The following is a 14,679-nucleotide window of genomic DNA, read 5'->3' on the forward strand; positions in this document are numbered from 1 at the left end:
AATTAGACTATCCATGACATTGATTCAAGTTTTTAAAAGGCAGACTATGCAGTGAAGAGATTAAAAATGAGAGATTTCATGTTGTTGCTGACTAAATTCATCCACAGGCTTCAATCTTTAGAAGTTTTCAAGATAGGTAATGGGTGAAAAATAAGAGGCAGTGGAGGTAATGCTACTTGTTAATTCCAAAGATAATTTAGTTTCTGTGATCTGAAACAGAGCAATTGCTCATGCACCATATTGCAGTGGATGAATGGAGAAGACTCTGGGCCAAACTGCTGTCAGGGCATCTGTGTCTCTTTCTGGAGTTAGTAGTAGAAGAGCACACTGATACAAGAATGTCATTTGGTTTTCCTGCATTCTCCCTTCCAATTAAGTGGAACATGAGGGCTAGAGGATGTGTGTGGGATATGGAAATGCGTAGGGGAGGAAATAATTCAGTTGCCAGAACCCAGAATAGGAAATATATTCAAATCCTACACTTTAGGAAAGATAAAAATATATTAATACATAAATGCTGCTTCTATTCTTGATACTATCATTTTAATTCATTTTTACACAAATAGAAGAGGAAAACTTTGTTTCTGTAATCTTGGCTCAGAATGGTATTTCTGCCAGGCTTAAAAAAAGTTTCCTTAAATCATATGACTTAATGTGATGAATATATTCTGAAATAAAAATGAGTTATTGGATGAAGTCTGAATAGGACACACTGTGCTCAGATTTTATCATCTCACCAGTGGTGTAAATATTGTGAACTAAAGCCAGGAACATATGGCTTAAAACTCAGTAATGCAGGCAATGAGGCAAAATATCCCTGTATCTATGTGCTACCCAAAATTAGAAATTAGTTTCCTATCCTTCCCTGAAGAGAACACATTTCTGATACCTTTTATGAAATAAATGAATATATAAGGCTTATATTTGATGGTTTTTATTTACTTATACATATACCAACTTTATGAATTGAACACACCTAGACAGTGCAAAGGCAACATGGATGTGCCTTACTACATTTGTCTTCTTAATAAAAGATACGTGCTGGAGCAAAAGCAAATCCTGTATGATAATTCTAAAAGGCAAAGATCACCTATGTTTCTTATGAGTTATTTAAACATTTACTCTCATGTCAGAAACATACATTCTTCTCTTCTATCCTTGGATAAAACATGCCGAGGTGATTCAATAGGTGATTCACAGAAGAAAAAAAAGCAGGTTTTTATTTTATGTATATCAGTGCAGTAGACAAGCTAAACAAAATGATGTGCTTTTAAATTTAAAAGTACATATTTTTAAGAGATAGACATTTGCTCTGTAGTGCTCAGGACTTAAGGGGAGTCAAAAATTCCTTTTAGCATAAAATAGTGTTTCTATGGTCAAGCAAAACCAAAAGAAATCAGGATTTATTTGCTCTAATACAAAATTACTTTATAAGGATGATTTTGTAGCATTCTTTCCTTAAAGATACTGCCTGTGGGTGCTCTGTTAATGGAGTGGTTGGCATGTTTATCATGTTGCAGTACATTTATTTGTGACCAAAGGTGAAACCCACAGACCAAAGGGAATTAGACAAATGTGCTGTAAATCTGTGTCCTTTGCAACGCCAGTCCCTACACGCACTCTGTCTTTCTCCACTTTCAGCTTTGTTATGCTCTTATCCATACTGTTTTTTCTTCCAATTCTTTTTTCCTTTCTCTCCTAATTCCTTTTGTCTTTTTCTAGCTTTGACTTTTAAAAAAATTTTTAGGCTTTCAACACACCTCTTAACTCTTTTTCCCTTTTTATTCCTCAAGTATCTTCTGCTTAGTTTTTCTTGTCTTAAAATATCCCCACCTAATTTTGTCTTATATTTTATTTCATTTCTTATCTAGTCTCACCAGTTATTCCTCCATTAAGTTTTTCACTGTTCTCTTTCCTTAGTGCCCTTCCTTCTATAACCTTCTGGGCTGAATAGTAGGAAATACATTTCCTTCCATGAGTTAATAAGCCTCTGCTCCAGTGTGTTACAAACTGTCAACATATCTTCTCCTGGGTCTAACATTTCACTAGTTCTACATAACTTGCCCCACCATACCCATTCCTCCCCCTCCTCCTCCTCCTCAAAGAAAGAAACACAAAACCAGAATGTGTCTGGGTATACTAAGCATTCTGAATTTACTAGTAGACTCATTAAACCAAAAATGAGAACTATAACAGGGCTAGATATACTATTCATTTAAAATTTAAGTTTGTATGCCACTTCTGAAAAATCAAAGCATAGTCAAATGGTAAAGTCCCTACCTGGGCTGGAGTAGGTAACACTCTTGGCTTCAAGAGATGTAAAGAAATGCTTAAAAGAAGTAATTTTGGAAATAATCACCTTCAAATAAAAAACTAGAAACTAAGACACACATTTTCTCATAAGTCATTGCTTAGTTGATATAGTTTAGTGATGAGCTTTTAATATTTTTATTACTTTGTTCTCTTTTTTTGCCTTTTTCTATAATTTGATAAAAATAAGTTTTCAGTTAAGAAATAAAGTAGCAGTTAATTAAAATAAGATATGATGTCAAACTTTATGAATGTATATTGAAAGAAACGCTTCCACACGTGGATCTCAAATTAGAATTAAAATAATCTATTCCTCACAAAAGTGCTAAGAGAAACAGAACCCACTCTAACCTCTTCTATGGTTTGATAGCTGATAATATAGAAGAGGCAATTCTTTAATTTGGAGTTAATTCAATAATTTGTGTTAAGTGAGACTGTTCATTCTGATGCCTTTGACTTAAAAATCTGGTTTGTCACTACATAGAATGTTTTGGACTGCTGAGCAAAAAGAAATAATCCTAAAAATGTAAGTGTATAAAAATGAAATCATAAAAAATTAGAAGCAGCAAATTTGGGTGGGTTTATAAATAATCTTTGAATAGCTCTTCATTAGCATGGCATGAAAAATAAAAAGAAGAAGCCATAGAGTAAATGATTGGCAAATCTAGTTGCAGAGATATAGAAAATTTTTATAATAAGGACAATAAGGGATCCCTGGGTGGCGCAGCGGTTTGGCGCCTGCCTTTGGCCCAGGGCGCGATCCTGGAGACCCCGGATCGAATCCCACGTTGGGCTCCCGGTGCATGGAGCCTGCTTCTCCCTCTGCCTGTGTCTCTGCCTCTCTCTCTCTCTCTCTATCATAAATAAATAAAAAATTAAAAAAAAATAAGGACAATAAGCTAAAAACCAAATCTTCTACATGATGAACTGGAGAAAATAACAAAATGTGAAACAGCCAAACTTATGAGGGTAATGGAAATATTCATTATCTTGAATGTGGTAGTGGCCTCATGGGGTATACATATGTTAAAACTTATTAAACTGTACACTTTTGAAATGAGAAGTATATCATATGTCAATTTATTTCCACTAGAGGACCATAATTAGGAGCATCCACTTGGAAAACAATTTATTTATCATCCCCCAAATCTAAAATTTATATGTACACACCTATTTATCAATATGACATATTAGATATCCTGAAAACTGTCCCACTGCAAAGTATTTAGACCTGCTGGATAAACTATAACATATGTCCTTTAAAATGAACAGTTGGAATAAGAAGAGTGAAATGGAAATGCTCAGGGACCATATGTGAAGAGAGAACAGAAAATCAGAATGGTAAGCAAGTGTTGATGTCAAAGCTGTCCTGAGGGTATCTGCCAATTTTAGTATCCTAGAGCTTTGGCTTTGATGACCATGCAGGGGTTGTTATGAGGAGGTGAATGGAAATTGAGGCTTCTGCTTAAACTAGAGCTCTTAAAAATCAATGTTGGTGAAAAGGCAGACTAGAAAAAATTCCATGTATCCGCAAAAAAAGAAGACAAGGGAACTTGACTGTCTTATCCTGGGCTTTCAGTGAAAACCAACCAACCAAACAAAAACAGCAAAAATTCTCTTCTAAGAATTTGTATGATAAGCCTGTGCTCATAGTTTTGGGATCTAAATGTATTGGGTGATCCAGAAAATCCTAACTTGAGAATTTACCTTAAAGTGACCTTTGCTTGGTAGTATCTTTGTGTGCCTGACTATAGCAAAAGCAAATCTCTCTCAAACAGAGGCACAAAGAAACGTCCCATCTAAATTCCACATGAAGTTGATATTATAATCTAAAATTATAAGACACAAACTACCATCAGTGACAACAGAAATAAAAAGGTAGAATTAGACCCCCAAAAGCACCAGATAAAAGAATTATTCAATAAAGACATAAAACAAATTTGCTTAATATGTTTTAAAACAGAAAGGAATAAAAAAAAAAACACAAGCACAAGATAAGATAGCATTTATAAAGAAAGACTTGAAGAAAACTTAGTATAATTTCTAGATATAAAAATAAATATTGCTGTAAATGCTAAAAGAATGCTAAATATCAGAATAGACAAAATTGAAGACAATTTGTAAACTGAAGCATGGATTTGTAAACTGAAGCAAAATATAATACAGAGAGTTAAGGAATAGATAATAGGAGAAGCAAGGCAGCCTGGAATTAAAATGAGAATATATAACCTACTTTCCTTGATAATTCAGAGGAATAGGATAAAAATTAAGGAAGAAAGACTATTTGAAGAAGTAATTCTACGGAATTTTCAGGAACTGATGAAAGACACAAATCTTCAGATTCAGCAAACACAATAAAACCCAAGCAGAAAAATAAATGAATTCATTTAAAAATACATTGCAGTATTTATTTGTTTGTCTGTTTTTACTTTTTATTTTTCCAAACAAAAGATTTATTCTGAGGTGTGAGAATAATAGGCAGGCTAAGTGGTGGCGATCGGAGCCTCATCGAGGTCTTCTGGGAAATCAGAAGCATCACCCTCTTCTGCAGCTCGATGCTTCTCCAATTTTGCAATCAATTCTTTGGCTGGATTGAAGACGCCGTTGGTCTGCTGGTCACAGACATAGCAGCGAGGGGTGGTGCGGAAGTGCCGCAGTGCACAGCTCTCGCAGAAATAATGCCTGCACCTGGTGACAACCGGATTCTCGAAGGTCTGGCGACAGATGAGACACCTGAGTGGTATTTCCTCATCATCGCTTCCCACGTCATAGTTTTCGTCCCCATAGACACCATAGCGACCGTCCTCAAGCTCACGTTCAACCTGCCACCCGTGCTTGTAATCTGAACGGTCGTGGAGGAACTTGCAGCTGTCTCCGAAGCCGCAGAAGCCAGTCTCCTTGAAGTCCTTACAGGTGTCGGGCTGGTAGTCCCAGCGCACGGTGGCACAGGGATGCTCGGGCGCCCGGATGGGGCCCTTCCTCACCATCCCGGAGGACGCACGGCCCAGAGACGTATCCTTGGGCTTCATGTGTTTCTGATAATTATTGCTTCCCCGATAGATCTTGTCATCCTCCTTGGGCCTCAGCTCCTCCTGGATCTTCCGGCTGCGCTCGAAGATGGCTTGTGCGTCGCGCTCCTCCTCGGGGTCCGGCTCGGAGCGGGCAGTCGCCCCCACGTCCCCTGGCCCCGCGGGGGTTGCCGAGCGGGTGGACCTGTAGGCCACGCCCAGACTCTGGGCCTCGGGCTCCTCCGCCCCCTCCTCCTCGCTGCTCGGGTGGCCGCAAGCCGCCTTCTGGGTCCCACGGCCCCGGCCCCGGCCCCGGGTCGTCTGTATCATCGGGTCGCCCGCCGCCCGCTGCTTTTCGGGGCGAACCACAGCGCTGCCTTGGTCGCTGCCGCTGCCGCCGTCTCCAGGCTCCTGGTCGCAGCGCCCGCGCCTCCTGCGGCCTGCAGCCCCTCTTCCTCCACCGGGCTTTTTAAAGAGGAAGGTGCACACCTGGTCTGTGGTCTTTCCGGGAGAAAGCGGCTCTGCCATTTTAGAGTCTGGAGCTCCAGAAGGCCGTGGCGTGCTCGGCCACGCGGGCCCCTTCACGTCACTGCACGAGGTGCAGTATTTAAATGTAAACTGCATTTACCTTGTAGGTATTTGGAACCTCAGAGCGAATGAGAAGACTTAAAAGCACCCAGAGAGAAGAGACCATTAGAAAGAGCCCAGACTTCTGAAGAACAATGGTCGGAGCCCTGAGGAGTGGTGCAACGTCTTCAAAGTCTTGGGAATAAAAAAATAACCATCAAAGAGATGGAAAGTCGTTCAATGCTCATGGATTGAAACTATCAAAGCAGTCTATATGTTTAATGCAATCCCTAGAAGATACCAATGGTGTTTTTCACAGAGCTAGAACAAATAATCCTAAGACTTGTAGAGAATCACAGAAAACCCCAGAACAACCAAATCACAGGAAAAGAAAAGTGAAGCTGGAGTCATCACAATTCCAAGTTATCTTTCAAAGCTGTAGTAATCCAATGGTATGGTACTGACACCAAAGTAGACACATAGATCAATAGAACAGAATAGAAAAAAAACTGAAATAAACTGACAATAATATGGGCAATTAATCTTTGGCAAAGCAGGAAAAAATATCCAAAAGGAAAAAAGCAGTCTCTTCAACAAATGGTGTTGGGAAAGAAAGCTGGACAGCAACGTGGAGAAGAATGAAACTGAACCACATTCTTACAGCATACACAAAAATAAATTCAAAATGGATGAAAGACCCAAATGTGAGACAGGAGACGATAAAAATCCTAGAGATTTTACATAGGCAGTAACTTCTTAGACATCAGCCATAGTGCTTCTTTTAAGATATGTCTCTTGAGGCAAGGGAAACAAAAGCAAAAATAAGCTATTGGGACTACATCAAAATAATAAGTTTCTGAACAGTGAAGGAAACAATCAACAAAACTAAAAGGCAATCTATAGAATGGGAGAAGATATTTGCAAATGACTTATTAGATAAGGGGCTAGTATCCAAAATATATAAAGACCTTATCAAACTCAACACTCCAAAACCAAATAATCCAGTTAAGAAATGGACAGAAGACATGAACAGACATTTCTCCAAAGAAGAAATACAGATGGCCAACAGAAACATGAAAAGATGCTCATCATCACTGATTATCAGGGAAATGAAAATCAAAACCACCATGAGCTATATCACCTCACACCTGTCATTATGGCTAAAATCAACAACACAAGAAACAACAGGTGTTGTTGAGGATGTGGAAAGAAAGGAAACCTCATGCACTGTTGGTGGGAATGCAAACTGGTGCAGACACTGGAAAACAGCACGCAGTTTCCTTAAAAATTTAAAAATAGAGCTACCCTATAATCGCTAATTGCACTACTGAGTATTTACCCCAAAAATACAAAAACACTAATTCAAAAGGATACATGCACCGCTATGTTTATAGGAGCATTATTTACAATAGCCAAGATATGGAAGCAGCTCAAGTGTCCATTAATTGATGAATGGATAAAGATAAATATATATATATATATATATATATATATATATCTCACCTCTTCTTTATCCATTCATCCACACACACACACACAATGGAATACTATTCAGCCATAAAAAGAATGAAATCTTGACATTTGCAATATGGATGGAGCTAGAGAGTATAATGCAAAGTCAGAGAATAAATGAGTCAGAGAAAGACAAATACTATATTGATTTCACTCATGTGGAATTTAAGAAACAAAACAAACAAGCAAAGGGAAAAAAATAAGAGAGAGACAAAGCAAGAAACAGACTCTTAAATATAGAGAATAATCTGGTGGTTACAAGAGGGGAGAGGGCCTGGGGGGCTGGTTTAAATAGGTGGTGAGAATTAAGGAGTGTACTTGTTATCATGAGCACCAGATGATATATGGAAGTGTTGAATCACTATATTGTACACCTGAAACTAATATAACACTGTATGTTAACCAACTGGAATTAAAATAAAAACTAAGAAAAAAACCCCCATTAACCTAGAATTGTATTCCCAACATTTGGTAAGAGCATGATTTGTCTGACTTTGGAGGCCAATGTAATATTGCCTAGAAAATATGAAAATATGCACACATTAAGAATCTTAATAAAAGCATCTTATGCAATAGGAAAAAAAGGTACACAATTCATATTTCCATCAATAGGAGAATGGATAAATAAATAATGACATTTTTAGTACAATGGAATATTACAAAGTGGTAAAAATGAAAAAGCTGGGACTATAGGTCAACATGGTTGAATCTTCTACACATCATCTTGTGCAAAAACAGAAGCTGAAGTCAGTAGCAGCCTATATCATTTATATAAAATGTAAAAGCACAAAAAATAGTATTTATTTTTAGTGATACATAATGAAAGTATGAAGAAATGCACTGAAATAACATAAAAGATACTGGTTTTCTCTACTAAGTAGAGAGAGCATGCATTCAGAGAGTTATTCAGGGAGCTTAATAGGCAGGGGTCAGTTTCATTTTATTATGCTTTATAATCTTGTATTATTAAATAAATACCTTATAGTTGATATAAATATGATAAGTGTGTGCACATTGACTTACTAACTCCTTTACTATGAATCTATGCTTCAGGTATACTAGGAATATATTTTTTTGTATACTGTGATGCATTGCCTGGGACTTACCATAGTCTTTATCTTCCTCTATTATATTGACCTCTGATACCATTAGGTCTATTGGATTACATCACCTAAGAGGCATGATTGCTTCCACTGCATTTAGGACCTGCTTAGTGGTCTTTTGTGCTCTTGGACTCATTTAAACCTGGCCTCCTTCCCTGACACTCTTGAATGAGAACAGCGCTCCGAAGTGCGGGAAATACTGCTTACAAAACCCATAGAGGCCTGTTGGTCTTCTTGCTTCAGTTTTAGTGACAGGCAGTGCAAGATGCAGTAATTTGTTAGAGGGGAGGTCCCAGCATAATCCAAGACACTACACTCCTAAAATTTCATAGATGTGTTGAACAGCACAAATGGTTTATGCTACAGTGTTTAACTTGCCTTTTTTATTCAGTTGGTCTAGTAACATGATGCCATTGCTATAGTGGACCAATGAGATCTTCTCCAGAATGTCCAGACCACCCAGGTTTCAACCAGGGCTCTTGTTTTAGAGTAGCAGACTTGTAGATGTTGAGAAGTCAATCTTCTCTTTCATCCTTATAATTATGTAATTCTTCTGATCCCCAGCCTTTCCTGCCCTTTGCCTACAGGATAAGAGAGCCTTTAGATGTTGCCTAGAAAGCCCTCTGGCTTTCATACTTTGCCTAAATTGATGACTAATCTTATGTTTCAGTAGCTCCCAACAAGAAGCTCCCAATCCCATAGTCCCTATAATTAGACCTCTCTGCCTCCCGGCACCTCACATGCCCCCCAGATACACCTCTATTAGTGCCCTATCTTAGTTCACCACTGGTTGAACTGACTCACTACATATTATCTCAGTTTATTGACTTCAGGAAGCCAGAAGCTGTCAGGGCTCCACTTTTCACCAATGATGGTGTCCTTATCACTATCACTATCCAGAATTCCATCTTAGAGGATCCTGTCTCCTGTCGTTCATGTCAGGTCCTTATAATTTGGTTTCCCTAGGGAACAGATTACAAAATGAAAATTTACATGCTGGTGATTTGTTGGGGGTGTTCTTTCAGAAACAAGAGTGGTAAAGGAATGAGTGAAGCAGGCTTAGGCAAAGGGCAAAATTGAACTGTGATCCAATTGCAACAGACTTCAGATGGTCTCCCTGAAAGCTCTGAGGGTGGGATGGCCATTCAGAGATACTGAATTGAGGAAGGACTCCTGGGCCTTGGACTGCCCTTGGGTAGGCATCAACATTTGGCAAGAAAGTTCTCTTTGTCCAAGTGCAGTTCCTGGCGGAGGACTCAGTTGTGAGCTCTCAGCATCCAACACTCTAGCTACTGGAGAAATTATTGTTTGCCTCAGTCTTGAAAAGCATTTGGTAGACATCTAATAGTCCCCACTAGAGGGAGAAAAGCAAAGAAGAATGGAAAGAGTTAAAAATTTTTCTATCTATGTATCATCTATCTATCTATCTATCATCTATCTATCTATCTATCATCTATCATCTATCTATCTATCTATCTATCATCTATCTATCATCTATCTATCATCTATCATCGTTTATCTATCATCTAATGTATCCATCCATTTATCTACTATCTATCCATTCATCTATCTATCTGGTAAAGGCAAGGTTTAAATTGTTTGCAATGTGAAAATTTTTCACTTATTTAGAAATTATATTGCAAAGCAAATGAAGAGAAAGGAAGAAAGGGAGAAGGGTGGGTAAAGAGGAAGCAATCTTGATTTTACTTAAATTGTAGTCTCAGGTTCAAATTAAAGATGCCAGGGTACCTGACAGGCTCAGTCAGTTAAATGGCTGCCTTTGGTTCAGGTCATGATCCTGGGGTTCTGGGATTGAGCCCCACACTGGGCTTCTTGCTCCATAGGGACCATGCTTCTCCCTCTCTGTCTCTCCCTCTGCTAGTGCTCTATTTCTAAAATAAACAAATAAAATCTTAAAAAAAAATTAAAGATGCCTTTGGCAAATAAGGCAGGCTATGCTAGATAAAGTGACAGTCACTACTGCTGAAACCTTGCATTTAATTGTATGTCTATAAATCTGCATGTTTGTTAGCTCATTTGATAATGAAGAAATCAGTGTAAAAATCAACATCCTTTGAAATCACATGAAAAACTGTGGCTTGTAAAGGCCAGTGGAATGAACATAGGACATCAAACAAAAGCCAGTGGGAAAGAATACAGAAGCCTCTTTCTATACCTAACATTTAAGATTGTTACAAGACACTCTCTCTACATGAAAAAAATCAAAGGTTTAAATGGCAAATAGAAATATCTCTGGGGGCAGCCCAGGTGGCTTAGTGGTTTAGCGCCACCTTCAGTCCAGGGCCTGATGCTGGAGATCCGGGATCGAGTCCCATGTCAGGCTCTCTGTATGGAGCCTGCTTCTGTCTCTGCCTCTCTCTCTCTCTCTCTCTCTAATAAATAAATAAAATCTTAAAAAAAGAGAGAAATATCTCTGATGTAATTTTTGATGCATGTGGTATTTTGTGCATATTAGTCACTGGAGATAATTTTGAAATGCAGTGAAATAATTGGTGGATGCAAACAGAAATATATATTATTATCATGGAGGTTCTAAAATATATCAGCAGATTAACTAAGATATCATTTTGATTTCATTTATGAAATTTCAATTTTTCTTGACTAGTTGATTGTTAGGAAGTTACCAAATCCAAAAACAGCCCCCTTTTTATTTTTTTAAAGATTTTATTTATTTATTCATTAGAGACACTGAGAGAGGGGCAGAGACAGAGACACAGGCAAAGGGAGAAGTAGGCTCCATGCAGGGAGCCCAAAGTGGGACTCGATCCAGGGTCTCCAGGATCACACCCTGGGCGGAAGGTGGCACTAAACCTCTGAGCCACCTGGGATACCTCCCTGCTCCCCCCTTTTTAAACTGACAGGCTTAACATAGAAGAGAAAAATCCATACTATTATAGAATTGCCAATACTTTGTCATGACAGCCCATACCAAAATAAACATTATCAGAAAAGATACTTGAAAAATACTTTGAATATCAATGATATGAGACAAATTCTTTCATCTTATTTTTTCAATCTTTCCCATGTTTTCTCTCCTTCCATTCTCTCCTCTCCCCTTCTTCTCATGATTTATCTATTTATTTCTCATTTATTTCTCAATTCATCATATATTAATGCTATAACAGGCAGAATTCAGTAGTAAACAGAAACCACTATAGGTGTTTTGATAAGAGAAATATTTAATATAGATTGTGAGGCTGGAAATTTGTTAGAAATATTAGAGGAATAAGTGGGAGGAAAATGTCATCCCTGAAAGATCAGAAACTGAAATGAAGCTCTAGTGCCCACTGGAGCCTGTTTTCATATATCTCTTATTGCTTCACAGCTATGGAGAAGCCCATGATTGCCTGGCCATGCTTCCCTTCTCCTACATTGCCACATGTGTGGTGCATGCACACTAGATTACTGCTAGAGTCTGAGGCAAAATAATGACTTCTAGCTTTCATCTCCCTTCTAACCTCATGAAAGTGCCTCCTTGGCTGACCGTACGATGGAGCATTGTTAACAATATCATCTTTAGTCTACTAGGACATGAAATATAAGGAAAATATTAGAAAGGAAGGGTGGTGCTAGGTATGAAAACTGGCAATATTTAGCACCATTCATCCCTCATTATTTAGCATTATTAAAAATCCAGAGATAGCAATATTAAAATCACCAGGTAGGTAAAATAGTAATTAGTGAGAGTTTATTGTGTATATAAGAACAGTTGCAAACTGGGAGTTTTTGGATCCAAAACTGATATGAAGCTCAGGGTCTTGACATTACAAGATGAGTTAGAAAGTGAAAATGAAGAAGTTGCTTAATCCTTACAGTGGTTGGTGAATACAGTGGAGGTTTCCAGGTAGCAGGGTTGTTGCTTAAAAGTGTTCATCTTATACCATTTTTAGGAAGATGATTATGATTGTCAGAGACATTTATAAGAAATAACCTAAGTTAAGTTTCACTTATGTTCATGAAGTGACCTATATTTAATTTTTCTTACATGGCTTCTATGGTTTTGTTTGCTCAGAGTGCTGTCTTTCTTTTTCTTTTTGCTCAGGGCTTTTTCAAGTTTGGTCTCTATTTTCCGTTTAATATTAACAGTATGTATAGCTCTTCTTTAGGTGTTAATTACTCCTTACATCTGCAGGTTAGTTGCAACCATTCTTCTTTTTGAAAAACAGTAGTCGCAGTGTCTACAAAAGTTGGGTAGTCACAATGTCCCATCAGTCAGGATGGTAACTCTGATTTTGTTAAGTCCTCTTACTTTTAGTAATAATTTTATTTGTAACTAAATTATATAACCTAAAAACATACTTCTAGGAAAGATAGAATAACAGGGAATGGATTTACCTCTTGCCTAAAAAAAAACTAGAGAATAAACCAAATATAGGAAACTGTCCTTCACGATATTGGAGACCTAACAACAACATTAAATGATCCTGGAGATAAAGGAATCAAATGAAGTAAGACATAGAGTTGCTTGAACTACTGGCTGAAGAAACTTTTAAGTCCATTTCATGAACAGGAAGAAATCAAGTAGAGCCCAAGTTGAAAAGAGCCAAGAGTTTGGAAATTTCCTGGCAGAGCAATGGAGAGGCAAGAGATGCACACAGAACTTTGCAGATATTCAGAGAGTGCCTTCAAAGATTCAGTTTAGTACTGATGGGCGCATGTGCTGAGGAAACTATGCAAGCTTGGGAAAAGAGGAAACAGTGCTTAAAGCTGACATAAGGCCTGGAGTAGTGTGCTTGCTCCAAATAGTAAAAGTGGAAAACCTCAAAATTCAGTGAGCATTGGTAGAGTATAAAGTAAATGCTTCAGTAGTGAGAAAAAAAAAAAAACAACTAATCCTCGACTAAATGCTGCTATGGTTTGCCTAACAAAGCTTAAAAGCAAGACCCAAAGCATCCTGTGGTTTCTAGATAACTTTTACTCATCCCAGAACAAAGTTTAAGAGTACAAGATATAGGCATACAAAAATATACAGTAACCGACAAGTTAGCATTTGTTATATTTAGCACCTAGTCAAAAGTTACGAGTCAGGCAAAGAGGCAGGAAGATACAACTCATAATTAGAAAAAAAATTACTCAGTTGAAACTAACCTAGAAATGACAAAGATATTACAACAGTTATTATAATTGTGTTTCATATATTTAAAAAGCTAGAGAAAAGAATGAGTATTAAGCAGAGACATGGAAGATATAAAATAGACCAAATTGTTAGCTGTATATGAAAATTACAATTCCAAGATATACTCAACTATATGTTGTCTACAAGAAACAAGGTACATATGTAGTAAAAGTAAATAGATAAATATATACCATGCTAACCCTGACCAAGAGAAGTAGCTATATTAATTTTAGACACAGATGACATCAGACCACGGAAAGTTATCAGGGATAACTATATATGTCCAAATATTTGATGTAAAAACTGATAGAACTACTAGGAAAAATAGCTTAATTCACTACTATAGCTGGCAAATTTAATACCCATGGATCAGAAATGGACAGATACAGCCCACAGTAAAATGATAAGGGCATAGTTCAACTCACTAACACCATCAGTCAACTGGATATGACTGATATCTATGGACTACTTCACCCAACCACAGCAGAATACACATTCTTCTCAAGCTCCCATGAAACATTCAACAACATAGACCACATTCTGGGCCATAAAATACACATTAACATTACAAGAAGAGAAATCATACAATTTTTGCTCTAAGACTACTATGGAACTCAACTAGAAATTGATAACAGAAAAAAATAGCTGGAAAATTCCCAAAGACATGGAGATCACACAAGATATTTTTAAATAACAGAGGTCAAATAAAAATCTCAAAATATATTTAAAAATCTTTTGAACTAAATGAAAATTAAAACTTAAGTTATCACAATTTGTGGGATGCAGCAAAAGCAGCACCTAGAGAAAAATTTCTAGCATTGAACAAATATATAAGAAAAGAAGAAAGATCTGAGATCAATAATCTAAGCTTCCACCTTAGGAAACTAGAAAAATCCAAATGGAGAAGATGAAAAGAGATCATAAAAATTAGAGCAGAAATCAGTGACAGTGGAAATAGGAAAATAATGGAAGAAATAAACAAAACCAGAAGCTGGTTCTTTGAAAAGATCAATACAACTGATAAGCCTCTAGCAAGGCTACT

At 37.4% G+C, this 14,679-nt stretch overlaps 1 protein-coding gene across 1 annotated transcript; it reads right to left on the bottom strand.

Moving 5' to 3' along the window:
- Window positions 1–4,698: 4,698 nt before the first annotated feature.
- On the bottom strand, window positions 4,699–5,887 carry LOC480186 (E3 ubiquitin-protein ligase RNF113A-like). The gene has a single exon (XM_038541791.1). The coding sequence runs from the start codon at window positions 5,844–5,846 to the stop codon at window positions 4,794–4,796; it is 1,053 nt and encodes a 350-aa protein (XP_038397719.1). The 5' UTR covers window positions 5,847–5,887; the 3' UTR covers window positions 4,699–4,793.
- Between the last annotated feature and the right edge of the window lie 8,792 nt (window positions 5,888–14,679).

This window comes from Canis lupus, chromosome 7 (assembly GCF_011100685.1).
Source record: "Canis lupus familiaris isolate Mischka breed German Shepherd chromosome 7, alternate assembly UU_Cfam_GSD_1.0, whole genome shotgun sequence".
NCBI lineage: Eukaryota > Metazoa > Chordata > Mammalia > Carnivora > Canidae > Canis > Canis lupus.

Excerpts from the sequence above, each read along its gene's own strand:
- LOC480186 (XM_038541791.1), bottom strand. The coding sequence starts at position 5,846 with ATGGCAGAGCCGCTTTCTCCCGGAAAGACCACAGACCAGGTGTGCACC.